This window comes from Colossoma macropomum, unplaced genomic scaffold (genome assembly GCF_904425465.1).
Source record: "Colossoma macropomum unplaced genomic scaffold, Colossoma_macropomum, whole genome shotgun sequence".
Taxonomy (NCBI): domain Eukaryota; kingdom Metazoa; phylum Chordata; class Actinopteri; order Characiformes; family Serrasalmidae; genus Colossoma; species Colossoma macropomum.
The window spans coordinates 41,490,053-41,517,502 of NW_023494805.1; the positions used below are offsets into that span (position 1 = coordinate 41,490,053).

Sequence of the window (27,450 nt, forward strand, 5' to 3'; positions counted from 1 at the left end):
TTGTCCTGAAGAATGTTCAGGAGCTAGCTGGTAGAGCCAGCTTCAAAACAGAGCGAGGCTAAAAAGCCAGAGCAAAACAACCTGTCGAATTCAGCATAACAGAAAAAGGTACATAGCTTCTCAGTCACGCTTCATGTGGCGTCCAGTCTAAACAAAGGATGACTGCTTATCTTTCTCACTCAACCCTCCGTGATCTTCGCTCTGACAATAACGGCGGGTGATGTATGAGGCCAGAGTGTCAGAGTTTGGGGGAAACGCGTAGAAGGATCAGGACCGGCTCACAGCAAAGCGCACATCAAAGACCCAGGAAAAGCCACATGGAGCAGAGGTACCTGAGAGGAGGGGAAATTACCTGCGGCAAATAACAAAACACGACACCAGGCTTTAAGCCCAAACTGCCTCGGATATCGTGCAGATCGCCAACTTCAATGGGCCGCCAGGTCACGCGTTCGACCCCAGGCTTTATGAGGCCAGTTTGGAGGCGATTACGGTCCGGCCGTGGCACGTGGACGCCGCTGATGCTTTTCTTTAGCTCTGCCTACAGAAGTCAGTGCCAGTTTATTTCTGGCAATTACAGAGCAGATACATTTCAAAGCTACAATTTAGACACGGTTGGCTTATCTCTATTATCTACATAGATAAAATAAACAATCATTTAAAGCAAAAAATTTGGTGCATCAACATGGGCTGCGTTCACACAGCAGGTAAAAGTGGCCCAAATCTGATCTTTTTCTTCATGTGACACAGATGTGTGTCTGTGTGTCAGTGTGAACAGATAAACACACTGAATCTGACATTTTCAATTCCGATTTGAGACGCTTTCATATATGGAATTGAAATCCGATACGGATCCGATATTCGGCAATGCGACTCAGTCTGAACAGCCAGATTGGAATTCATGCGGCTTTTGTGTCAATCCAACTCGACATTCGTCATCATTTCGTGCTGCTGAGACTCAAACATTTAGGCTGATGTTTCTGTACAAAAATTAGAAAAGGCTCATTGCAATCACTCCGTGTTCGAAGAGGTTTCTAAAGAAATGTCCGAACGCGGCCGCAGGAGAACGAAGCTGCAGCGTCGGAGAACCATTAAAAGTCTGAAAGCGAAGTTTAAAGAATCCGAGGACGCGAACCAAAGAAGTGACCGCGCCCTTTTTACGGCTCGAACACATTCTGGGTGATGAGCCCAGCTGTCAGTCAGTGAAGCTTCATGATGGCTCCTGTGATGCTGGTGAAGATGAAGCTGATCCTCTGGGAGCGACTGGCGTTCGTTGGTGGTCGTGATTGTTCACCTCTGGATGAGCCGTGAAGCAGCGGGACGCTCTGATCTTTTGCGCATGTGGGTCAGTTTAGGAGCTGATCTGTTCAGACTGATGTCGCATACAGATCACATTTAAAAGATAATCTGAACAGACAAACAAAAAAAAAAAAAAAATCAGATTTGGGCCACTTTTACCTGCTGTGTGAACGTAGCCTTAGACCTCATTTCTGCTTACTTGAAATGCACTCAATCAGCCAAAACATGTTTGGTGTTACTTCCTTCTTTGGTTTTGCACTGGAGTTACAAGGCTAACATAGCCAACAGGCTATGAAACCTTATATACACCAATTAGCATGGTGCAAACTGCATGCCTAAGTCATGCACTTGCCTCAGACTGTGTGGATTCAAATTTGTGGTTTCTGGTGCTGCATGTGATATTTATATATCTATAAATATAAACAAAAATGTCACAAATGTAAAAACAGTAGTAAGAGCTTGAAGTTTTCCATGTTTTGTTTGTTTTTATATACAAGGGTATTTACGGAAGACTTTAAATGTGAGTTAAGGGTGAACTGCCGCTTTAAAGGGGAAATTAAGCATGTTTCACTTGCTTTGATACAAGCAAAGCAATTCAGAGTGGTTTGAGAAGTGGTTGAATGACAGAAGCTCAGATGTCTTTACAGTGGTGGTGACAGGAACCACAGGTCGCCATGACTACAACACAAATATAGAAATTTTATTTACTATCCAAAACCACCAGCGAAACAATGCGTCACACATCAGGCAGTGAATTCATAACCATCTTATCATGGAATAACTTTGTGAGGGAGCTTTTAGAGGTGGACGTCTGGTTCCCATCACCACCACTGTGACTCTAGAACGGAGCGTTTCACACCAAACCACTCTGAACGACTCTGTTTACATCTTGATCGTTTAATAACTACGGAATAATTTTAAGCAGATAGGCTGTGAGGTCTTAGTGGGTGAACGTCCCATTTGGCGATCTCGGAAACGTGTTCATTCCTTCGCTATGGTGCTCGGTAAAAGTTATTACACCCCTACAGAAGGAATAACCTCCCCACGTTCCTTTGAGAGGCACTGATTGGGACATGGTATTAACAGAAATAAAATACATGCCAGTCAGTCACCATCACTCCTAAAGCATCACATTTAGAACGAGAATCCAGTAACTCTGACGCTGATTTAGCGTGCATACACAAAATCTTAAGCAAGACGAGGGAACGTTTCTGCAAACTGAGTGCTGACTAAGTAGAACCTGATCTGTGTTGAAGGTCAGACTAAGTTCATCCACATTATGAATGCCAATATGAGCAAAAACACTACAGGGTTAATGGAACAATTAACAGCATCTATTACGGCAGTGCTTGTGGGAAACCCATGCATGGCATGTCTCTGCGTCCATAACGTGCCCGATTCAAGTCATCAGGTAGTTAAAATGTGCTGAAAAGGGCATAAATGCACTGCGCACAGGTTTCCCAGGAGTTATATTATGCATTTCCAATTTATAAACACACACAAAACAAGAAATAAAATCAATCAAATCAATAAATAAATAATAAACACTGGCAAGGAAGCACTGCCAAGATTCAGTTTCAGCAAGTGACCCCAACTTAAGTTGATGTTAGTGGAAAAACAAGCAATGTGGCTGAAATGTGCTGTATCTTAGCCACAGACGCTAACTGAAATTGTGTTTTGCTGACCAGCACTCGCTTAGTGTTGCTAAGCATCACAGCTGCCGCTAGAAATAAATAGATAAATAAATTCAATAAAAAATTAAGGGCCAAACTGCACTCCGCCAGATCCACTGTTTATACACAGCGAGTCACGATGCCATGCTGTGGGTCCATGCAGCACACCCGCTAAAGCTAAAGCTAAAGCTTCACACCAGGGCCTGTCCACATACTGTACCTATCGCCCAGAGGCTTCGAGTCGCGCAGCCTACTGCCAGGCTGGAAGGCTCGGTAGAAAACTGTAGAGGGGTTCCTGCGCTCCATTCAGCAGAAAGAGAAAACAGAAGAGAGGTTAGGGACACGGTGGAGGACAGAGAAAAGGAGGGAAACTCAAGAGTGAAATGGAATTGAGTATAAAAGATTTAGGGCTGAACGATTTGGGGAAAATATCGATTTTATATATCGAATTGCGATTTTTCTGACTAATATTGTGACGACAATTTAAATGGCCTCTTCTGGCTTGAAACCTGAATGCAGTGTACCAGACCGCCAGTAAGTTATGGCTGTGATGAGGCTCTTTTACTGCCCTGTTGTGGCTCCACAGCTGAATCAGATTAGTAGGTAAAAATAAAATAATCCTCCTTTACAGTAAAATAAAGCTCTGCTGGTCGTTCAACACAGTTTAACAATAAATGGTCTTAAACTCTGGAGTTAATGTAGAACTGCTAATTCACCCTTTAACCCTGAAGATCAGCGCAGACTGCTGGTCACCATAGCAACACAGACAACAGTCTCGCCTAGCTAGTAGCTAACGAAACGGCAAAGAGAGAGATTTAAGACGAACATCGATAATCTGGAGACGAATGGACTTATTAGTGTTTATAATCACTCCAGCTGGTTTCCTGATACGTTTAATCTGCAAAGAGAAACTGAAATACTAAAAAGTCACGAGGCTAAAGTCGCTTCTCATTCGCCAGCTTCTTGTTCTAATTGTCCCGTTCCACCTTAAATGGTGCAGCACTTACATTCTGATGCCATTTAAGGTGGAATGGTAAAATCTGAACAAGAAGCTGGCGAATGAGAAGCGACTTCAGTCTCGTAAAAAGTCGAACATTGAGAGACATTTTACAAGAAACTGTTCTACTTTTGAGGAAAAGTTTCCTGCTGGAGATGCGAGAAAAGCAGCTATAGCTGAGCTAAAGCTTAAAGCAGAGCAAAGTAAGTCTGTGTTTTCATTTATATTATATTTTTTAGTCTATACTAGTACATTAACACATATGGAGACATATTTACAGCCGTGATGGTAAAATGGACATGTGGCTCCCAAAGTGGTTTGATTTTTCTTGAAAGGAAAAAATGGCTCTTAACATTTGGGTTGCGACCCTTGGGCTGACTCATCTACAGGCAGTTCGCAAGCTCTCTGTGATTAGGTTAAATTTCCTGTCTTAAAACATTAAACAACATTTTTGATAACGTGGGCTATAATTTAAAAAACTGGAGCTCCTGCAGTTTGAAAATTGCACTCTGTCAAAGTGTGATTTCAATATAAAACCGATGAATCTTTCAGCCTTACCTTAGAGGAACATGCCTCTAGTGGAGGCACAAACTAATGCAGAGTGAAATGAACACTGATAGTTTAGGCAGTTAAACAGGTTCCAGTAGAATGTGCTTTTAGTCATGTTATGGTTCTCTCATAGAAACGCCTTCTAAGAACTCTGACACTCAGTGTTAGTCAGTGATCAAAACTGCTGTAGCTCGACCCAGGCTGGTTTTAGCTCCACACACTTGACAATGGTTCTTCAAGGGTTCTTTAGTAAAGGAAAGAGTTCTCTGCATCGTGAAATGGTTCTTCAGACTGACAAAGAATGTGCTATAGATGATTCTGTATAGAACCTTTTTGAAAAGGGTTCTATATAGCACCAAAAAGGGTTCTTCTATTGTAACAAGCCTGACATTGTAACAATAAAAACCCTTTTTGGTGATATACAGAACCATCTACAGCACATTCTCCATCAGTCTGAAGAACCACTGCACAATGCAAAGAACTCTTTAACCATGCAAAGGGTTCTTTGAACCATTAGAACCATTTCCTTTCCTAAAGAAGCCTTGAAGAACCATCTTTTTTCAGTGTGTAGTCATAGCAGTTTACTGTTGCAGTTTATAATCGATTCCTCAGTAATTTCTTAAAATATTTACATATTTAAATATTCAAATATTCTTGGCAGTCTGCTGATGTGGTTGGTGCTCCTATGTAGGCTATGTTTACTTTGGTTTCAGGCCTTTTACTTCATATAAATCACCAATTTGTGAATGCACTATATGTGCATTAGTAAGATGCACCATTTTATTCCTCCTCCAAGCTGGACTGTGAAAGTATCCAACCTTATAACGTCTTGTAGGGCTGAAAGATTAATCCTTTTTATATCGAAATCGCAATTAAAGAAAATTTTCAAATAGCAAAAGTAGAAAATGTGTAAAATTATAGCCTACATTATTAAAAACGTTGTCAAAAAGGTTTTAAGAGTGGAAATTTAACCTAATAACACAGAGTTGTATACTGCCTTTAGAGTTAGACCAATCAGAGGCAACCCAACCTCAATCTGTTGACATCACAAACACAACTTACCAGCTTTTTGGCAAACTACATTAAGGGTTTTGAGCCTCAAGCCAGAAAAGTGGATATTGTGGTCTTCTTGACCCAAAAAAACAGGTCAGAACCTCGGTTTATAGTAAATAATTGAAATTTAAATCGCAGTCAGAAAAATCGCAATTAGATATTTTCCCCAAATCGTTCAGCCCTAATGTTGAGTATGTTATTTCATCTGATTATGAAGTTTTGTGAACGAATTATCTTCTGAGAGTGATTTTAAATGACTTGCTTATATGGTTTCTGACAGTGTTACCTATAAAAATGGATGCAATGCTAATTGTCGAGATAATAAGCCTTCATTACTTGTTAGTTACATTAGCCTCGCAGCTGCAGTGCAAAACTAAAGAGGCAAACCTCAGACACCAGACTGAATACATTCTGGTAAACAGAGAAAATGGTGTGAATTTGATTTTTCCCCAAACTATTCCCTTATTTATGTCACCCCCCCCAACAAAAATCTGTGGCAGTACCAGCAGCACGTGTTCCATATAGAAACACATTCTCGAACGAACGCTTTCACGATGCAAAGTACCCTTTAATCATGCAAAGGGTTCCTTGAGTGTTCAGGGTTCTATACAGAATCATCTTCTTTACTAAAGAACCCTTGAAGAACCATCATTTTTCAGAGTGTAGAGTCAGAACTGTTTACAATGGTAATGATAGGAACCAGAGGTTTGAAGAAATAGATGGTGAACATGTAAACAGTCATTCAGAGTGGTCTGTTATGAACTTGGTTCCTCACGGGTTCTTCAGTATAGAAGAACCCTGAACACTCAAAAGAACCCTTTGCATGATTGAAGGGTACTTTGTATCATGAAAGAGGTCCTCAGATTGATTCTCCATCAAGCTGAAAACCCAGAGTCCGTTAGCCTGATGTTTCATTCAGCGCCGTAAAAAGTGGAGAACGTTTTAACGAGGCTGGGGCCTCAAAGGGTTAACGCTACCCTCAACAACTACCAACAATATGGAGCCTGTAAGTACAGAATGTACTTTATAGCGTAGGAGGGGGGCTGTATGGAGAGAAGAAGCCCCCTTGTGGAGGAAGGGGAGGGGTCAGTGCTGGTTTACTCCATGTGTGAGTGAGTATCTGGACTTGGAACTTTTCCTGCTTTTCCTAGAATCCCTGGAACACAAACTGCCTTGGCAGCATCGTCTCAGAACCGCACACACTGCTGCTTCTCACCAGGCACACGGCTTCTTAGAATGCCGGATTATTTTTGGTCATCATAAATCACGGCTCGCTGGTCGGTGAGGAGCTGCCGTCCACAGCCGGTATCGCTTTGAAAGACATCGAGCGCTTCTGGACGAACAGATACCGTCTCAGTTTACGCGTCTGTGATGTGTTACATAAGAGCTGCCGAAAAGCTAAACCATGAAATCCCAATCTTACGTTCCAAAACAAGGGGTTCTTCAGGGGTTCCCTAATAAAGAGGACGGTTATGTGAAAAACCATGAGAACTTCAAGGAGAATTCCACCAATTTTTCAACATTTTTGCATAAATAAATGCTTAACATGTAAACAAAGCCAGAGTGGATCAGACACAGCACAGCACAGTTTTTAAACACCTCAGTGTCGCTGCTGGACTGAGAATAGTCCACCAACCAAAAACACCCACCCAACAGCGTCCTGTGGGCAGCGTCCTGTGACCACTGATGAAGGACTAGAGGATGACCAACACAAACTGTGCAGCAGCAGATGAGCTATCGTCTCTGACTTTACATCTACAGGGTGGACCGACAAGGTAGGAGTGTCTAATAGAGTGGACAGTGAGTGGACACAGTGTTTAAAAACTCCAGCAGCACTGCTGTGTCTGATCCACTTGTACCAGCACAACACACACTAACACACCACCACCACGTCAGTGTTACTGCAGTGCTGAGAATGATCCACCGCCCAAATAGTACCTGCTCTGTGAGGGTCCACAGGGGTCCTGACCACTGAAGAACAGGAGGCTAACAAAGTGTGCAGAGAAACAGATGGACTACAGTCTGTAACTGTAGAACTACAAAGCATCACTACTCAGCATCTGAAATGTCAAACCCTAAGTTTTTTATTTTAGAAGTTACTGCGATGTTGAAATCCTACAGTCACACTGAAACTAAGTTTGTTCATCCTGGTTCCTTCACACGCTGCTTTGCAGCAATCCTCAAATCTTTGCATGAAAAATCATGAAGAAAAGCAAAAATACTGCAATTCTGCAGCAGGAAGAAGAACAGGATGGAGGTCAGATGTCCAGGAGGGATTATGACAGTGATTTACACGCGTACACTCTGGACACGAACTTCCTAGCACTTTACGAAAAACCTCACATGAACAGCTTCTGACTGAGACCGTCCTGCTTTAATGCTTCTACATCCCTACGTTCTGTATGATCACTGTCTGTGTTTACATGCAAAGATTTTCTCCAATCTGATCGAATACATTCAGATCATAGATTAAGACTGAGGTGTTTATTCTCACTCTACTCAACAATCTGATGAAAATCTGTTTACATGTTCACTACAAGTAATCTGATCCAAAATGACGCGCATATGTAGAGAACCGCTTAGTGTAGACGTTACCATGACAACCAGCATCATGTGAGTCCAGTCAGAGTGAGATGAGCAGCAGTGAGCAGCGCTTGTGTTTTTAATTGCTTTAAAATGATGTCAGACTCAGGAAAACGTCCTTCACATGTCCTTATTAAAGAAGGCCGAGAGGAAGACGTCGTGTTCTGAGACACATAAGCTGGACGTCCGTCCCGCCGCCGTCTTTTAAAGATCAGAGCATAAACTTCGTCTCCTCTGCAGACCAGTTTCTGCTCCGCCATGTTGAACGGTATAAACTTTCACTATGACGCGACGAACATGATCAGAACGGACTTATACTTTCCGATAGGGAATGTAATCAGATACAGGCGTTTACACGGATATTATTCTTCTATTTAACAGATTATTTACAGGATTACCCACCTCGATCAGTCGGATAGAAACTGTATTCCGAATGGCCTCAATCGGACTAGACTATTCCGACTGAGGTGTTTACATGGACGTATTCTATTCTGATTGATCTATTAGTCGGATTATTAATGGATTATTAGGCTGCATGTAAACATGGCTACTGTTCACTGTAATGTTCTCTGTTGGGGCGCAGGGGTGGCTCCAATTGGGGTCCCAGTGATCCTTGGTAAAGAATCAGAGAAGAATGTTCTAGAGGCTCCCTAAAAAGCAAGTACACACTGTCAGTGTTGTTGGAGCATAGCAGCTTAATTTTTGTGTGTGCGCTAATAAGAGTTTAATGCCTCTAAAAGCTCCCTCACAGAAATAAATCAGCTGTGGTTCTGGATAGTAAATAAAATGTCTATATCTGTGTTGTAGTCATGGCGACCCCTGGTTCCTATCACCACCACTGTAAAGACATCTGAACCGTTTCACACCAAACCACTCTGAACCACTTTGTTTACATCTCAAACAATGACTTATGCAGAAATTTTGAAAAAACAGTGGAATTTCCCTTTAAAGCGTACAGTGTATACAAAGGGAGCAGCACAAGTGTGAAAACAAGGGGTTTGGTAGAGAGAACAACAAAGAACCGGTTCCATTAAAAGGGAAAGAAACTAGTGGAGTGCATGTCAGCATTTACACACAAAAAAGGTTTGTCAGAAACCGCCTCACATGGTCTTGTTTTATAAATTTAAGAAGGAATCAAATATTAACATTAAAGAAAATAAATAAACTAACAAACAAATAAATAAGGAGGTCGACTAATAAATTTAATAATGTATTTTGTCGTTATTAAAAATTTTAATATCATATTACATGACACAAATTTGTTCATATGGTCCACTCCTACACTGTAGCCTATACAATTTAACCCTGCACATATCACCAACGTTAATACGATAATAAGGTTAGATAAGTTTAAGTGATTTTTTTTTTTTTGAAAGTTTCATTTTTATTATTCTGTTCTTATTTATTTTAATATCGCCAAGCTATTATTTAAAATTTTTTATTTCTTTATTTATTCTTATTTTATTTTACGTATTAAGTTCCTATATTGTAATTTTCATGGTTTATTGAATAATATTTTTTTATTTAAACTATGATTGTTATTACTTTTTAGTGTTTGTTATGTTTTTACTATTTAACTTTAGTCCCTTATATCTGTATTGGCTCGGCTACACTGTAAATGAGGGTTTCCCTTAATGTTCTCTGAGTTTAAATAGAGGTTGATTGATTGAAAAGGATGCCGTCACTTTACGTGAACTCTCTCTCACCCGTAGTTCACTGAAACAAACTGACAAACTGTGTGGAAAGTGCCGACTGTAAATTCTCACCCCATACCACACTTGTGTTTGTGGGCAGAAGAGGAGATATTTTATTATGATCTGAATTTGACTGAAACTTGTTGTGTTTACAGGTTCGTGGAAAGCAAAGGCATCCTTTACTTTTGTTGCTCTGAGCTCCCACTGGTGTAAAAAGCGCTCTGTAAGTGAAGTCAGTATAATATAGTATAAATTATAATATACAGAGTGATTCAAAAACATTCATCCGATTTCAAAGCACCATATTTTTACAACCACAAGGTGCTGAGGAACCAATCACAATCCAATTGAAAGAAGGGGTCAGAGTTTCTGATTGGCTCCCTTCAGTCTGAGAGGAGATGAGACCCCTGAGCAGAAAGCGTTCTGCGTTCTCCACTTCAATAAGAGTGAATCAGTCATAACTGTGCAGCGTGATTTTCATTGGCAGTGAAGCTCCAACAGCTCAGAGCGTTCGGCGTTGGTTCCACAACACTGGATGATCTCCGAAATCGCACTGAAAGAGCTGTGAGTGCAGCGACACCCAACATGCTCAATCCAGTATGGGGTGAATTTGACTATGGTGTTGATGTTGTCTGTACAGCTGGAGGAGGTTCATACTGAGACCTTGTATTACATAATAAACTTTATGTTCATTTAAACCATTTACAGTTTACTGCATTGTTCTGTAATGATTTACAAGTGAAATAAATCATTTTGAAGTCAGATGAATCTTTCTGAATCACCCTGTATGTTATATATTATGAAGTTATTATTTTGCCCTGTTTTGTTATTTTTTTAAGTTATTTTTTAACCTGGCAAACAGTAAAAGTTAAAGGCTCAAACCTGTCAATACAGAATGCAAATCAAACCCAAGTCTAATTTATTACGTAACAACCAAATCACTCAACTACATCCACATGATTATGTAATATAAACCAAATGATTAACAAAACGACAATAATAACTCTAGACCCAGAGGGCTTTCTCCACAAGACACAACTGTTCTTAAACAGCCAGACAGACGTCGCCTTTCGCATTTCTCCGTCTCCTTCTTTCAGCCATTTCGCCATTTCAGCCTCAATTAAAAAAAGCTGACAGCTCCAGAGCAAACAGATGACCCGAGTGGACAAACATAAACGTTAGAAGGCTTCCTTTCATTGGGAAGTAAACCATTTATGCAGGTCACATGTTAGAGGCCGTTCTGCTTGTGTAAACACACTCCGAGGGGCTGGGCTGCCGCTGAACGGGCCGAGGTTCAGAGGAGCTCCTGAGGAACTGTGGAGCATTCAGAGCGATATTAAGCCGTGAATGTCAGGCCTCGTCCGTCGACCTGAATGTAGGTCAAAGCCGTAGAGCGTACACCTTCCCCTGGGGGGGGCTACCACCGCCAAGAGGTTTGAAGGAAAGTTTGGAGGAGCTTGCTGAAAGCCACAGTGAGGAGCGCTCACAGTGACTCAGCGCTGAAGGGGCCCCTAAAGCCCCCCAGACAACAAACACAAATGCCAGCAAACTCGAACATCAGGTTAAACAGCCTGTGCTCGGTCTTTTCACATTTGCTCACTGCAAGTCTGTAGAATGTTCCTCTCATTTATACAGGTTCATTTGGCTTGTTGAGATCCATTACTGAACGAGATTTAAGGATTCGGAGGCGTTTTATCACTGTAGAAATATCTTAAGATCTTAAAATAAGGACACGGTCAACGATGGAGGCACCCTGGGTTCATTACTGGTTCACCATGAAGGTATAAATGCATAATGGCCTGAAATGTATCACGATGTTTCCCCCTATTTGGATAATACCATGGGAAATATAATAATAGTAATAATAATAAGAAGAAATAAAAAAGTTAAAGAAGAATTCCACCAATTTTTAAAAATTTATACATAATTAAATGGTTACGATAACAAGTAAACAAGTCATTCAGAGGGAAACCTTCCGAGTCAGACCTGTTCACAGTGGTGGTGAAAGGAACCAGACGTATGTTTACTGCCTCTAAAAGCTCCCTGATAGAAAGTAGGTTACAAATATTGCTGCTGCAAAAGCAAAACAAGTCTCCAAAATGGCAACTTTCCAGGAGAGGCCAAAAACATTCTCTACTTCTAATGTAGGTTAGTGTGAAGAGGCTTTACTGAATGCGATTTTGGAGCATTTTTATTGGTCCATTCATCATGAAGTATAAACATAGTGTAAAGGGCAACAACTCCAATGATGAAAAACTGAAAAACAGCAAAAATGGAGATATATAGACACACACACACACACACACACACCGATCAGGCATAACATTCTGACCACCTCCTTGTTTCTACGCTCATTGTCCATTTTATCAGCTCCACTTACTATATAGGTGCACTTTGTAGTTCTACAGTTACAGACTGTAGTCCATCTGTTTCTCTGATACTTTGTTAGCCCCCTTTTACCCTGTTCTTCAGTGGTCAGGACCCCCATGGACCCTCACAGAGCAGGTACTGTTTGGGTGGTGGATCATTCTCAGTACTGCAGTAACACTGACGTGGTGGTGGTGTGTTAGTGTGTGTTGCGCTGGTCTGAGTGGATCAGACACAGCAGTGCTGCTGGAGTTTTTAAACACCTCAGTGTCACTGCTGGACTGAGAATAGTCCACCAAGCAAAAATATCCAGCCAACAGCGTCCTGTGGGCAGCGTCCTGTGACCACTGATGAAGGACTAGAGGATGTCCAACACAAACTGTGCAGCAGCAGATGAGCTATCGTCTCTGACTTTACATCTACAAGGTGGACTGACCAGGTAGGAGTGTCTAATAGAGTGGACAGTGAGTGGACACAGTGTTTAGAAACTCCAGCAGCACTGCTGTGTCTGATCCACTCGTACCAGCACAACACACACTAACACACCACCACCACGTCAGTGTTACTGCAGTGCTGAGAATGACCCACCACCCAAATAGTACCTGCTCTGTGGGGGCTGAACTCTGCAGAATGGTACATCTTCCGGAGCAGGTCTGGGCATCACTGGCGTAGGCTGTTTTTAAATAGCAAAGCCGCAGAGCTCGATTTAAAAGCCAACACTACCCACTCATCTGAACTCTTTGCCAATGAGAGTAAAAAGCTGACTTGGCACTAAATGATAGACATATTGATTACTTTGTATTTGTGTCCCACTGCTGAACGCTGCAGCGCTTCAAACGCCTGATAACATCAAGTCTGGCTGAGTTTTTCCCATTTTAGTTCAAAAGTGCACGACGTAGCCTGGAGAAACGCAGCGTGTTAGGACCCATCATACGTACAGGAGTCAGCAAAGTGTTTCCTTCTATCAGTAATTGAAGAAAACTAAGGGCTAATTCACATCAGATTCCACTGAACTCTGAGACGACCTCAGTTCGCGTTGCTATTAATTACCAAAAGGAAAGGGTTGCGTAATCTGAAGGCTCCGACAGCCGCAGGGGGTTTCGTGGGCCACTTGTCAGTGAACAGCAGGCAGACGGAGAACGAAAAAGAGTGAGAAAAAAAGAAACGTAGATAAGGAACTTAGACAACAATGAGCTTTTCTTAAACGAGCGCGAGTCTGAACACTCTGGACTTGCTGTGGGTGTTAAAAGATTTAGACGCAGATCCGAGACGTTATGTACTCACGACTCTCGGCTGATGACCACAATCACTCAAACCAGCCAGCATGGAGACCCTGACAGAGTTAGAAAGAGACGAGTGGGCAAAACGTACAACATACAACTACTGTAATTACACTGCTACATTAACATTAAGAGACTCTTATTAGTCCCACAACAGGGAAATTTCCCCTCCGCATTCTGACCCATCTGTGCAGTGAAACACCACATACACACTAGTGAACACACACACTAGGGGGCAGTAAGCGCACTTGCCCAGAGCGGTGGGCAGCCCTATCCAAGGTGCCCGGGGAGCAGTTGGGGGTTAGGTGTCTTGCTCAAGGGGACCTCAGTCACGTACCGTCGGCTCAGGGGATCAAACCGACGACCTTCCGGTCACAAGGCTGGTTCCCTAACCTCCAGCCCAGGACTGCCCCCTAGAGACATTTTTCAGGGGGCACCCGGATACATATAGCAAGTGCTCTATACATGGTGCAAAACATTAAAGGGCCCATATCATGGAAAACTCAATTATCCTCACTTGATTGACACGAGAGGGTGATGTCGTATGTAAAATTCCCTCATTGTTCAGCGAAATTACTGTCGTTGTGACATCACAAAACCGATTTGCATTACATCCATCGATTCACCCTACAGCAGGTTAACTCCGCCCAGACTGCTTTTTCAAATGAGGCTAAATACAGGCCGGCCAATCAGAACAGAGCAGGGCTGAAAGATTAATATCAAAATCACAATTTGAAACAGTGCGATTTTCAAATCGCAAGAGCCACAATTTTTATTATAGTTCTACAGTCTAAGTTTTAGTTTAAGTAAATTCTACCTAATAACATGAGGCTCGTGAACTGCTGTGACATCACAACCACAAATAACTGGCAGGCTGGCGCGCTGAGTTACAGTTCAAGTCTCAAGCCAGAAAAAATATACGCTGATCCTCAATTTATACCTCAAATTATAAAACAACTGCAATTTAAATAATAACCTCAATATCGGTCAGAAAAATCACAATTAGATATTCGGCCAAAATCGTTTAGCCCTAGAACAGAGCTCTTTTACATGAAGCAGTCAAAGGCACGGCAACAAAAACAGCCTGTTTAATACTAAGTGATAAAGAGCAGTGAGAAAGCAGTCATGTAATGATTAAGGCCGTTAATGATTCATTCATAAGCCATTAACGAAGTGCAGCCTCAAGCTCTAGCATACAAATGTGTTCGTTAGCCTGTACTGGTCAGACTGTGTTGTAAGTTCCATGACAAAAAAGCTTAAAAAGGTGGAAACTACCAGCTTTATGTTGATCGCTGTTTAAAGTAGGCATACGAACTCCAAGCTAGCACCAGTCAGGCAGATATGTTTATTAATTTGGTCTAATAATATGTGGTAAATGTAAACAAGTATTATATATAAAATATAATAATATATTAATATAATAATGAAATACATAAATGATAATATTCTGTGTTGATTGGTCCCTTTATTTTTTTAATAATAATAATAATAAATTATTATTATTATTGTTTTTTAACAACTCTAAGTAATTTATGCCTATTCTCCTAGATGTGCTATCACTAAATGTGCCTGTTTGTTGAAATGGAATAATTTTGCTGCTGTCGGAACAAAAACTCACATCTCCAAAATGAGAACTTCACAGAAGGAAAAAACATACTTTACTTTTAATGTAAGTCAATGGAACCAGAATTTTTTCCAAGTCATTTTGGGTCATTTCTGTTGGTCCATTCATCATTAAATTTACAAAGAATGTAAAGGGTGACAGGCATTTTCAAATTACGTCAAAAACTGAAAAATGACAAAAAAGGAGATACGAGGTTTTGTAAATATAAATAAGCAGACAACATCAGTCATATCTGTGACCTTAGGCTGCCTTTGGTCATTAAATATAGCCTAAAGCCTTGTCTACATAAAAATTCTTAAATTTCTATACTTAAAAAGATGAAAACAAAATTAATTTTGTTGAAATTTGTACCAAAAAGGTGGAGTCTAAAACCCTGGCATAAGCCCAAAAATCTAAGGTCTAATTAATCATATTATTGGCAACAGCAATAGCGTCACACGCACCAAGTGGTCTAACACCAATTATCATTTTCCTCTCCGGGGACTCCGGCTCCATCTGTGCTGTTATCTGATCGCAGGAGTTTTCAGAGCAGGACGCACTTACACATTCTAACCACTAGATGGGTCTTTATCACTCCATGAGCCCAATTCGGCATAAACTCTTGCAGACGCAGCACTCGAACGCATCAAACTCGACCTGTACCACACGCGAGAGAACGATTACAGAGCATCAGCAGAGTCGACTCAGCCCGTCTGAGAACTGCTCTCCGTTTCTCCTCATGATGAATGCAGGGTTTGCATTAGTTTGGAGATTACCAGCTACCGGTTTTACACTGCCTGCTCACTGCAGGCCCCTAAAACAGCAACACATCACACAGGACAGTGTTACTAACACCCAGAGGAAGGTAGTAACTAGTTCAGTTTGCTTAAATGTCAGTAAAACTATGATGAATCTGTAGTGATGCATGATAGAACTGGCTAACAGCTGATATCAGCTGATAAAAGAGCAAAGTTGACGCTCTGAGGATGGTTTAAAAGCTGCCAATGATCAGACCTGCTCTTAAAATTAGTACATAAATGAACTAAACCTGCATGGTGAGAACGTCTGCAGGATGGAAATACTTTGACATGTGCAAATAAGCTGTATGATTCAAGTTTTAATCCTTATGATTAAGAACTAAAACCATTGTAGATTTAAATGGAAAATATGAAGCTTTTTTGTTTCAGTCTTGTTTTGTATGGGGTCATGTTTGTAATCCTTAGCTTGGTTTTAATTTGCATGTGTTTCAAGAATATAAATACCAAATCCACTTTATTTTATATATGCTTTTTAACTGAAATACAGTTTTCGTTAGGGAATAAAAAATAAAAAATAAAAAAAAACTATAAAAATCCCATCAAAATAAAAAAAATAAAATAACAAAAACAAAATATTTAATCTTCTGTAAATGAAAAACTACTGAACTATCAGTATCAGACAAAGCTTTTACCAAATAATCACCTTCTCATTTGGCAATTACTATGTATCAGTTGGCAATGTTCTTACTGGCGCATGACTATGAATTTGTACTTTTCAGAAGAACAATAATTAAGAAATATGCATTATTAACTATTTAAGATTTTTTTCCATGACATACGTCGTTTTTACATTATATGTTTGCTGTTACTCTTTTAAAAAAAATTATAATTAAAATTCTTAAAAAATAATATACAGAAATTTTGGAATAAAACTCTTCATATCTTTTTCCTCAGTTCCATTTTAGTGCTTCTTATAAAGTCCCTCAGTGGGGTGTACATTTCAGATCATTTCAATGTCCAAGTGTGTGTAAGAGTTAACGAATAATCGCTTGACCAACAAGAATGCGAAAAAAGTAACAGACCTGGGGTGACATTAATGCAATGATTTACTTTTTAGATGAACTTGATCTCAAAAAAAATCGGCAGGTTCTCAGAGTGACAGAGGATGCCTTTTCAGATATTAATAATAATAATAATAATAATAATAATAAATAATAACCTTTTTTTTTTTTTTAGTAAAAGAGCACTTTTCTTACCAAAGGCAGCTCAAAGTGCTTTACAGACAGGTCATAAAGCTACACTGTAACAGGAAAAAAAAAAAAGTATAAATTTAAAAATCATAAGACAACGACAGATCAGATTAAAAACAAATACCAAGAGACGCAGAGTTTTAATGAAGCGCTGAGTTAAAGAGCTGCGTTTTCAGATGTTTATTAAAAGTGAGCTCTGAGCTCGACTGTCTAATAAAAGCTGAGCTGAGCTCCACAGTTTAGAAGCAGAATAACTGAACGAGTCTCTCCACGTTTTCTGTGTTTCACTGAAGGCGTTTGCAGAAGGTCAGAATCTGTAGGTCTGAGATCACACACTGGATCATAAACAGACATTCTACGAGAGGGTTCTAGGTCATTTAGAGCCGTAAAAACCACTAGCAGAACTTTAAAATCTAAAACCCATCCATCCATCCATTTATCCATTCATCCATTTATCTAACCATTCATCCATCTACCCATCCATCCAACCATTTACCCATCCATACCTCCATTTATCTATCCATCCATCCATCCATCCATCTAGCCATCCATTTATCCATTCATACCTCCATTTATCTATCCATATATCCATCCATCCATCCATATATCCATGTATCCATCCATTTATATATTCATCTCTCCATCCATCCAACCATCTAATGAGCTGCCAGAGCCAACTGGTACAGCACTGGATGTTAATGAGGACTTGTCATCTTTTACATGAGGTATTTTCTCTTCAGTGGACAGAGAATTATATTTTCACTGTTTCTGGACCCAGATAACACCAGCTAGACCAGCAAAAAAAAAAAGGAAATAAAAAGCCATGCTAGAGCGAGCGAGCGCTCTCGACATTCTCGTTAACAACACAGGGAAGTTCACGTACTCGTTTACACAGCAGAACAGCGTAACATACACTCACAAACGAGAGCTGAGACATTTTACCATCCTGCTAAGACAATCACTGAGTCGTTAGTCTGTATACAGTCTGAATACATCAACAGTGGTTGCAGTATTCAGACACTGGCACCTCCTGCGGTTAACAGGGTACTCGAGAAACGCTGCACATTCCTAATTCCTTAGGTTTAATTTCATTCTGCTGTGCTGGTTCAGCTCCTGGACTGCTTTAGTGGTGTTCACGCTTCTCTCTTTGGAGCTTCAGCGGCTCATTTTAGACCAAAACGCTCCAAAAAGAGAACAGAACCTGACAAACTGCAGTTCCTGAAAGAAGCCGGATGTACTAAAAAGTTCCACTGCAGCTCTATAGGGAACTCGGCACTGGTGAAGGCTGTGGATCTGAAGGTTACTGGGTCATTATAAATATGGAAATATATATATATATATATATATATATATATATATATATATATATATATATATATTTACACTGCAAAAAGTAGTATCTTGTCAAGTGAAATTATCTTAATTCTATTCAATACAACAAATATTTCTTATTTCAAGGTGGTTGTGTACTTATTATGCGATTATTTAGCTTATTTCTAGACTTTTTTTTACCCATTTTAAGTAATTTTAAGTAGAATTTTCACTATACTGGCAGAAAATGTAGCTTGTTTCAAGCACATTTCTTAAAAAAAAGCATAATTATGTGCCAATATAGTGAGATAATTACTTTTATTTTAAATAAAACTACTTAAAACAAGTAAAAAATGTTTGGAAGTAAGCAAAATAATCTTAAAATAAGTCTACAACAATTCCAACAGGTGAAATATGGGATATATTGACTAGGTTTAAGATAGTTTCACTTGACAAGATGCTATTTTTGCAGTGTAGGCTGTTAAGCTCTCTATTTGGCAAATAGTTAACCTACATAAACCTCTAAGCTGGATGTATGTTTGTGTCAGTATGATCAAACTTGAGCCCCCCATTCAAATAGGGCACTGAAACTAAACGCTCTGCGATCATCTTGAGATAATCAGCGATGCCCCATCTACCCATAATTATCTATACACCCAAAAGACACGACAGGCGGCATCTTTCGACTCAAACAGAAACCAGTTCTTCAGGCGGATGTTAAAAACTCTGAGGGACGCAACATTAGCAAACGTAGCCCTTCAAAGCTTCGACTATGAGCTTTGACAGCGCGAAGATCAGAGGCGATCAACATGCAGGCGTACAGGCTACAGCGAGCCCTCGGTGCTGCTGTAGGAGGACGCATTTCTGTCGTGCCTCTGTGTAGAGGATGTGTGAGCTCAGGGAAATATTTCAGTTATTACTAAACTGGAATGCCGTCCTGGGGAATTCGACTCACTCAACACTTTTATCTCGCAGGAACAACTGCCTTTCGGGGGGAACGGACACAACGCAGCCAGTGTTCCTTTACATTGAGAAGAGACAGAGTGCCTTTGAAGGGGGAGTCTGGCAAAAAAATCGGACGTACACGATTTCAAATACAGCTGATCAGCCAAGACGTGTTTGGTGTCTGAAGTTTGCTTCTTTAGTTATGCGCAGGATATACGAGGCTAATGTAGCTAACAAGCAGTGGAAGCCTATTTACACCAATTAGCATGGTGGTAGGTGCTGTCTAAAGCACAGACTTCTCAAATTGTGGAAAATAAGCTTAACAGACTTACAGACGGTATATATAGTTTCAAATATATACACAGATACATACATATGTGTACACAGGCATATATATTATATATGCAAATGTCATGATGAATGGACCAAAAGAAACAGCCCAAACATTTTTCTGGTTCCACTGACTTACATGTATGTTTTTTCCTTCTCCTATAAAGTTACCATTTAGGAGATATGAGGTTTTGTTCTGACAGCAGTGACACACACACACACACACACACACACACACACACACACACACAAACACACACCTATACATACACACATATAATTGTAAGTACAGTAAATGTACTTATACATATATTGTATATATATATAACTCATACGATCGATACATACATATATATATACACACATTAAATATATATATATATATATATATATATATATATAAAAATACATGCACACAAACTTACTAGCGTGTGTGTATGCGTATGTTTTTATATATATATATATATATATATATATATATATACACACACACATACATACACATACACACACACACACACACACATATATACATATACACACACACAAACAAGTATATACACACATTCATGTGTATTTATATTTGCATACACATAAATGCACATATGCATGAAAGCTTTCATTCTAAAATGCATTAAAGACCACTTTTTTACTTTTTCATGATATACATTGTTGGTAGAGTGAGTGTAATGCAGTCTTACCCGCTGTACGATAACTGTACTGTTATCTATACGTACAAGAGTTAAGCTAAAAACAACAACAGGAACCATACATGTCAACTTTTATCTATACAGTACATCTAACACTGTCAGAAGACGCAGAATCAAGTCCACTTTCTCCATGTGGGTTGAGGCAAGTGTGCATTGATTTAGGTACACAGTTAGCTGGATGCTAATCTGCTCACACAGGCTGCCATTGCTCTGCTACATTAGCCTCGCAGCTCCAGTGCAAAATTACAGAATCAACTGAACGCCGGGTTCAGGTGTTAAAACCGTAAATCTGATTTGCTGCCAAAGTATTCCTCTGAGAAAAGGGGGCGGGGGTGTGTGTGGGGGGGTGGTGGTGGTGGTGGTGACAAGCTGCTATGTAAAATGACAAACAACATATTTGCACTGCAGCATGTGGCCTTATCTTTGGCAGTGGGGCTCAGGGGATGGCGTCCCATCCGCTGCGCGATAGGCTAGGCGCTAGCTATCAAAGCCGCCCCCCTGGCTCCATATCAGTGGGAAAAAGGTGTCGCCCGTTAGCGACAAGCGCTTTTCTGCGAGGGAAAGGCTTCGAGCGAAAAAGGCAAATGCCCGTCACGTAGGGCGCTCCAGCGAAAGCCTGCTGGCAGAGCTGGAACAGGCAAAGCAGCATTCTGTGTGAGAAGAAGAAGAAGAAGAAGAAGAAGAAGAAGCAGCAGCACACGGGCTTTCATGTCGCACACCTCACTGCGTACGTACGAAGTGAAGCCGCAGAGCCACTTGACAGTTCACCATTTCCTTTGAAGCTTGCCAACCAAGTTGATGAATTGCGCGCAAACGTGCAACTCAGGAACCGAAAGTTGAGCGTTCGAGAGGAAGCAGAGCAGCGACACTTCTCAACCGAAACCGTGTCACCATTTTTTTTATTTAGTTTTTTTTATGCTGCTTTTGCATCAAATAATAATTCGCTTAGTCTTATTTCTGGAGCATATCGACCACAAAACTACTCTGTTTTATATTTATTTTGAGAACTATCACCAGTTTATGTGCGATGTGTTTCTTCTCGTCCTTACTGTTATCAGTCTTGACATCAAGCGCAAGGCACGCTGCCACAGAAAAGCCCTCGAGGGTCTGCAACACATGCGCCTTTCAGCTGCCCTGCAAAAACTTCCCTATACGAGCAGCGATGGCAGATGAGATAAACAGCCCGATAAGAACCGTCCTGATAAACGCCTGCTCTCTTCCCTCGCCTTTCGAAAGACTTAAGGAAGCTCAGGCTGCGCCGACTCGAGAGCCCGAGGCGCGGCCGCGGAGAACCGAAGGCAAATCCTCAGGGGTCAGCGCCGAGGCAAGAGTTTAGAGGAATAAGGAAACTCTTAACTGCAAAAGGAACTTCAGACCATACAGAGGACGTGCTGGTTTGACCACCCCCCCACCAAACTACAGCCGTTTCTGTATCATTTCGAAACACGTTCACTCAGCTGAAACTTGCTGCAGCGAAAGAAAGGCTATTTTGGTACACGAGGAGAGGTTTTCTTTCTTCCCTCTCCTGCAGACTTTAAAAGAGGCCTTAACGAGAGAAGCCAAACAGTAGGCTTCCTTCCTGCGGCCTACAGCGTTCATTACAGTGCACTCCCACTAAGACTCGGAGCCAAGAACACGACTGACATTCGTCCACAAGGATTTGAATCATTCGGCAACGGCAGAGCTTCGCTTGGGAGGGGAACGGCCACGTGACTTCTTACAAATGTGAAACTCGTGTAGAATATAAATAAATAAATAAATAAATAAACAAACACATTTTTCAACACAAGCTTTTCAACTTGCATCTTAACCTGGCTTATTCAACGTAAACCCATATAATGACAACATTACTACTTAATAAAGTAATACTAACAACAAATAAGCCAACATCTTTCTTATTATTCCTGGGTTTTCTTCCATTTTTAGGACACCATGACTTTAGACAGCCTTTACAATGTTATTAAGGCCTATCCTGGGTGGGCTTATAGGCTGGAAACAAATGACAACATATGACAAGCCCACTATGGATGCTTGGTAGACCTTGTCTTTAAGTGAACGTAATATAAACATCTATTAAATTTACCCCTCTACCCAGACTCCAAGCCCAAACTTGTTGTCTGTTAACCCCCTAAACCATATGCTTATTATTGACTTACCATACATGCTGTACAGACTACTACGAATTAAGGTTTCATGATGAAAAATAAAGTGTGGGCCTATAAATAAACAATGTGAGACCATCAAAATAATATGTGACCCAGCTGTTTGCCTATGCTCTGGTCAGCAGGCAGGCAGGCTGGCTGCATAAGTTCCCCTAAAATAAAGTGTGTGTGTAATTGAGAGTGAACCCTCACCTGTCATCATCCCCGTCAATAGGGATGGTTATTCCAAACAGGCTGTTTACTCCGGGGTTAGCCAGAGGCAGGTCCTCCGTGATCAGAGGCTTGCCCAGATCTTTACCTGGCACCAGAGGAACCTGGGCCTGAACGTCTGATTTCCTCCGGCCCTCCTCCAGTTGGCCGAACCCGGCGACGGCCGTTCCGTTGCGGGCCACTTGGGCTTGCTGTGTGTGTGCGGATGAGCTTGCGTTGGGCATGGGCACGGGCACGCCTCCGCTGGCTGGCATTGAAGTGTGCCCACTCGAAACAGGCACACTGCCCATTCCGGCTGACGCGGGCACTGCAGGCAAGGTTTGGGCATTCTGCGGGGGTACCGCCATGCTTGCGGGTGGATACTGTCCCAGCTGAACCGACGATCCTGGCGGAATAGTGGCAACACCGCTGATGATTCCTGCCCCGAGCTGGGGCAGCAGGTTTGGAACCGAAGATCCAGGCTGGCCAGGAACAGGAACGCCACCAGGGATGCCCACCATGTCGCCTGGAACACCTAAGACTGCCACGCCCCCCGCTCCTGGAGTTGGGACAGGAGACGGCCCTTGGCTGACTGGATGAACCACAGACAAACTAGCACCCGGATGGGTCTGGGCGACGGTTAGAGGCAAATGCTGCTGTCCATATTCGACCAGGCCAGGCTGGGTTGGCAGGTGGTGTCCTAGAGGTAACTGCTGCGGCGTTTGCTGCTGTTGGGTCTGATAGAGCAGCGACTGCGGCTGCGGAGCCGGGGCGACTCCAGGCGACTTCTGAACGTGACCACCTTGATGCAACCCATTGTGCCCAGGTGGGAGAAGGCTATGAGGAACAACGACGTGAGACTGCTTGCTACCCAGGGTGTCAGAGGTCACCGTCCCAGAACCAGGAGGCACCTGCTGCTGCTGCTGCCCAACACCATAACCATGCTGTTCAAAAGGATGCAGAGAAGCCTGAAGCGCAGCCGGGTCGATGGCGGACGACTCGGCCCCCTGGCCGGAAAGGCCGGACGGGGCGGCCACGGACCCTCCGGTGGCCCCCAGCCCGCTGTCTCTATCTGTCCCTTGCTCGCTCACATTCACGTGCCGTATGCTGTCCACAGTCCTACCCACGTCAGAGTCTTTTTCGTAATACTCCGTGCAGGTCCACCTGCCTCTCCTGAAAGGTTCTCCAGTACCATGGTCGAGTTTGATGAGCCTGAAGCGAGAACTGCAGGACACACTGCTGACCCCCGAGGATGACTGGGGCACCTGGGACGACTGGGCAGGCGCCGGTGCTCCTTGTTGTCCCGACTGCAAGGTTCCCACCTCCCTAGGCCCGAACCCACCGTTGGAAGGGGCCGGCTTGTGAGGAGCCTCTGGCTCTCCCACGTTGTTCAGAGTCTCCTCAGAGGAGCTCCTCTCGCCGGCCCCAGGCTCCAACTCGGCCCGGGACACGCTGTCGAAGATCTCGGATGAAGAAATGTCCTCCGTCCGGGACTCGTCTGGGTCGTCCAGGCTCTCGGTGTCGTCCGGCTGCCCGCTGGCTGCCACCTGAGCCTGAGTCACGCTGGTGATCTGAAAGCAGCTCTTTTTCTTCGCCGGCATCTTAGACATGCCTGAAAAGGGGTCAGTAAACACCCACAAGGTGGCCCAAAAAACTTTTTTAAATATCAGGAATCCGCCACAAAACAAATCCACACCGAGAAGGAAACCTAGCCGAGTCTGTCTCTCGCTCAGATTTTGAAGCTAACTGCCGTTAGCCTGTGCGTCATCGTCGCTCTTCCTCTTCTCTCCTGTTGCATTTTTCGACGACTTTTTTAACACAATTAAGCCCTCAAAAAAGCCCCGAAAAGTCGCCCGCGGGAGCATTAAGAAGTGGATGGGTCCTTAAAAACCGAATCCCCGCTTCAAACCCGTCTCGGAGAGGCCTTAACGCCGCTTTTCAGGCTCCGAAGCGACGCCGGCGTGGGCCGTCGAGCTCCCCGGGGCTGAGGCTGCTTTCTCCGGGCTGAGGCGGGAAGGCTGCCCGCGGCCTCGCAATCCACCGCCGGCCTCGGCCTCTGCTTCGTGAACGAAGTAGCGAACGAAACCCACCTCGGAGGAGAAATAAAGACGCTTCAGCGCCGTTTCGGAGCAGCCGGAGTTTGTGAAAAGGTGGCTGCGGTTTCTGTTTTTCTCTTTAGGTTCCTTTAAGGCTGAAGCGCAGAGTGTCGGAGGTAACGGCGCTCTGACTGCGGAGAGCAGAAGCGCTGTAAAACAACCCACTTCACTTAACCGCTCCACAAGATGGCTAAAGATACGAGCGGAAACAGCGTAAATGCGTGTGGTGAATACGGAACGGGCACAGGGTTGGATGTGACAGCGCAGAGGGAATTAGGAGCTTTTATTTTATAATTTCAAAAATTATTTTAAAATTAAAAACTAAGGAGTAAAAATGACAACGGTTTTTATTAATAATAATAATAATAATAATAATGATAACAATCATTTATTCAAAAATTAAAGAAAAGTATAACAGTTTTAAATAATAATAATTGTAATAATAATAATAATTATAATTAGTATTATTATTATTGTTATTTTAATTGCTTTACAGAAGAATGAAAAGGAGCCAAATATATCTACAAATGTAATTACTGCATACCCTTACTAGTAATAGTAGTAGTTATAATAATCATAATAATAATAATAACAATAACAATAACAATAATAATAATAAGAGGAATGATAGTATGATTATCATTATTATTATTATATCTACAGATGTAATTACTGCATACCCTTACTAATAGCAGTAGTTATGATAATAATAATAATTATTATTATAGCAATAATAATATGATTATCATAATTATTATTATTATTGCTTTACAGAAGAATGAAAAAAAAAAACAAATATATCTGCAAATGTAATTATTGTCTACCACTAGTGGTAGAAGTAGTAGTAGTAGTAGTAATAATAATAGTAATAATAGTAACAGCAGTATCAGATCTATTTATGACAATGCAATATTTATTTTTTTAAAAGGAATTTGATTTAGAGTCTGGCTTTTTTGTTGTTTGTTTGTGTGAAGGATTATGTTTATTAATGTATTCATCAGTGTTAGCTTTCCATTACAGCAGACAGTTTAAACGATCACTTACTGTCTCCCTGCAAAAACGGACATGGTAAGATCTATCAGCCTCGACACACAAACCTCAGGTACTTTATAAGGCACTTTAATATATGTTAACTAATTAACATGTTAACTAATTTAAAATAAGGTGATAAAAAAATTGAACAGTGTAAGGTAAATGTGCCAGTGTTAGCGCAGTGAGGCACCGAGGCCTAATGCTGTTAACATTTACACTAATGCAGGTTTACCATCACAAACATTCCATATTAAACCTCAGAAGACTCGTGTAGGTTCACTGGTGGCTCTGGATAGTAAATAAAATGTCTATATTTGTGTTGTAGTCATGGCGACCCCTGGTTCCTATCACCACCACTGTAAAGACATCTGAACCGTTTCACACCAAACCACTCTGAATCACTCTGTTTACATCACAATGATTAAAGTGTGCAGGCAGTCAGACAAATTGGAGCAATTCACCTTTTAAGTACTTGTTTTGCTTTAGTTGCAGTTTCCACAGAGATTCATTGAAATTCAGAGATTGGCCACTAGAGGGAGCCATTACATTCTGAAAGTGCTGCAGTGCCGCAGCTCTATTCATCACTTGTTTTGTTCTCCTGTTGTTCAGATGGAGGCCTGCTCTGCTCTCCAGTGCTACTCTCACCTGTGATAAAGCCAATATTAAAAATATACACCTCTGGGCATAACCAGTATAAAAACACTTTATAAAAATAATATTTTATGTCATTTGAGCAAGTTAAAAGTGATTTCCAGTTAAAATTCTTCAGGTACCTGCAAATTAGGCACTTTGTGCGCAGCCTTTTTATTCATTTTCCACCTCTACCACCGCGCACTGTGTTAGATTCTATTCTTGATATGGATCCCACCTGTCCAGGCGTGATTTCAAGTGTGTATTCTAGAATTTTTCAAATGAATCCACCCAGCGTCTCTGTAATTAAAAGTGCTTGGGAGGATGATTTGGGTACGGAGTTGCCGGAGGTGGTACGGGACACTATACTTTCTAGGATACATTCCTTCTCAATCTGTGCAAGACGTGGTCTGCTCCAATTTAAGGTGGCACACCGCATGCTTTTTTTCAAAATGTAAGCCTGCCAAAATTTTCCCTGACGTTAACCCCATCTGTGATCGCTGTAAACAAACACCTGCTACTCTGTTTCATATGTTTTGGCTGTGTCCCTCTATTTCTTTATATTGGACCTCCATCTTCAGGGCTTTTTCTGATTTCACCGGTGTCAATATGGAACCCACTCCACACGTATAGTTCATCATGTACATGAACTATACAGGATATAGGCCTTTCAATTGAAAATAGGAGGAATATCCAACCTTTCCGTGAAGGAAAAGGAGTAAAAAAAAAAGAAAAAAAAAGAAATTATTAGATTTTCTTACTCATATTTTCAGTTTAAACTGAAGCTGATGAACAACAAAGTCATTTGTCCATAGTCTTTTTAACCAAAAGCATCCTATTCTGGACAGTGTTGTTGCTAGGTAGCTACAATACTGTGCAAAAGTCAGAGGCCACCTTTCATTTATTAAATTTATAGTCAAAACAACAATTAAGTACAATATA

General features: G+C 41.5%; 1 protein-coding gene across 2 annotated transcripts in view; it reads right to left on the reverse strand.

The window, feature by feature from the left end:
* Positions 1-25,050, reverse strand: part of tsc22d2 (TSC22 domain family 2) — a 39,261-nt gene extending 14,211 nt beyond the window's left edge. The window contains exons 1-2 of one of the 2 annotated variants that reach the window (XM_036596460.1): positions 22,754-25,050; positions 3,190-3,264 (exon numbers count right to left, since the gene is read on the reverse strand). In XM_036596460.1, coding sequence (XP_036452353.1) covers positions 3,190-3,264; positions 22,754-24,360 — 1,682 coding nt within the window. In that variant the 5' untranslated portion in view covers positions 24,361-25,050. The remainder of the gene's footprint in view (positions 1-3,189; positions 3,265-22,753) is intronic. The other variant, XM_036596461.1, reaches the window with a different exon arrangement.
* Positions 25,051-27,450: the final 2,400 nt, after the last annotated feature.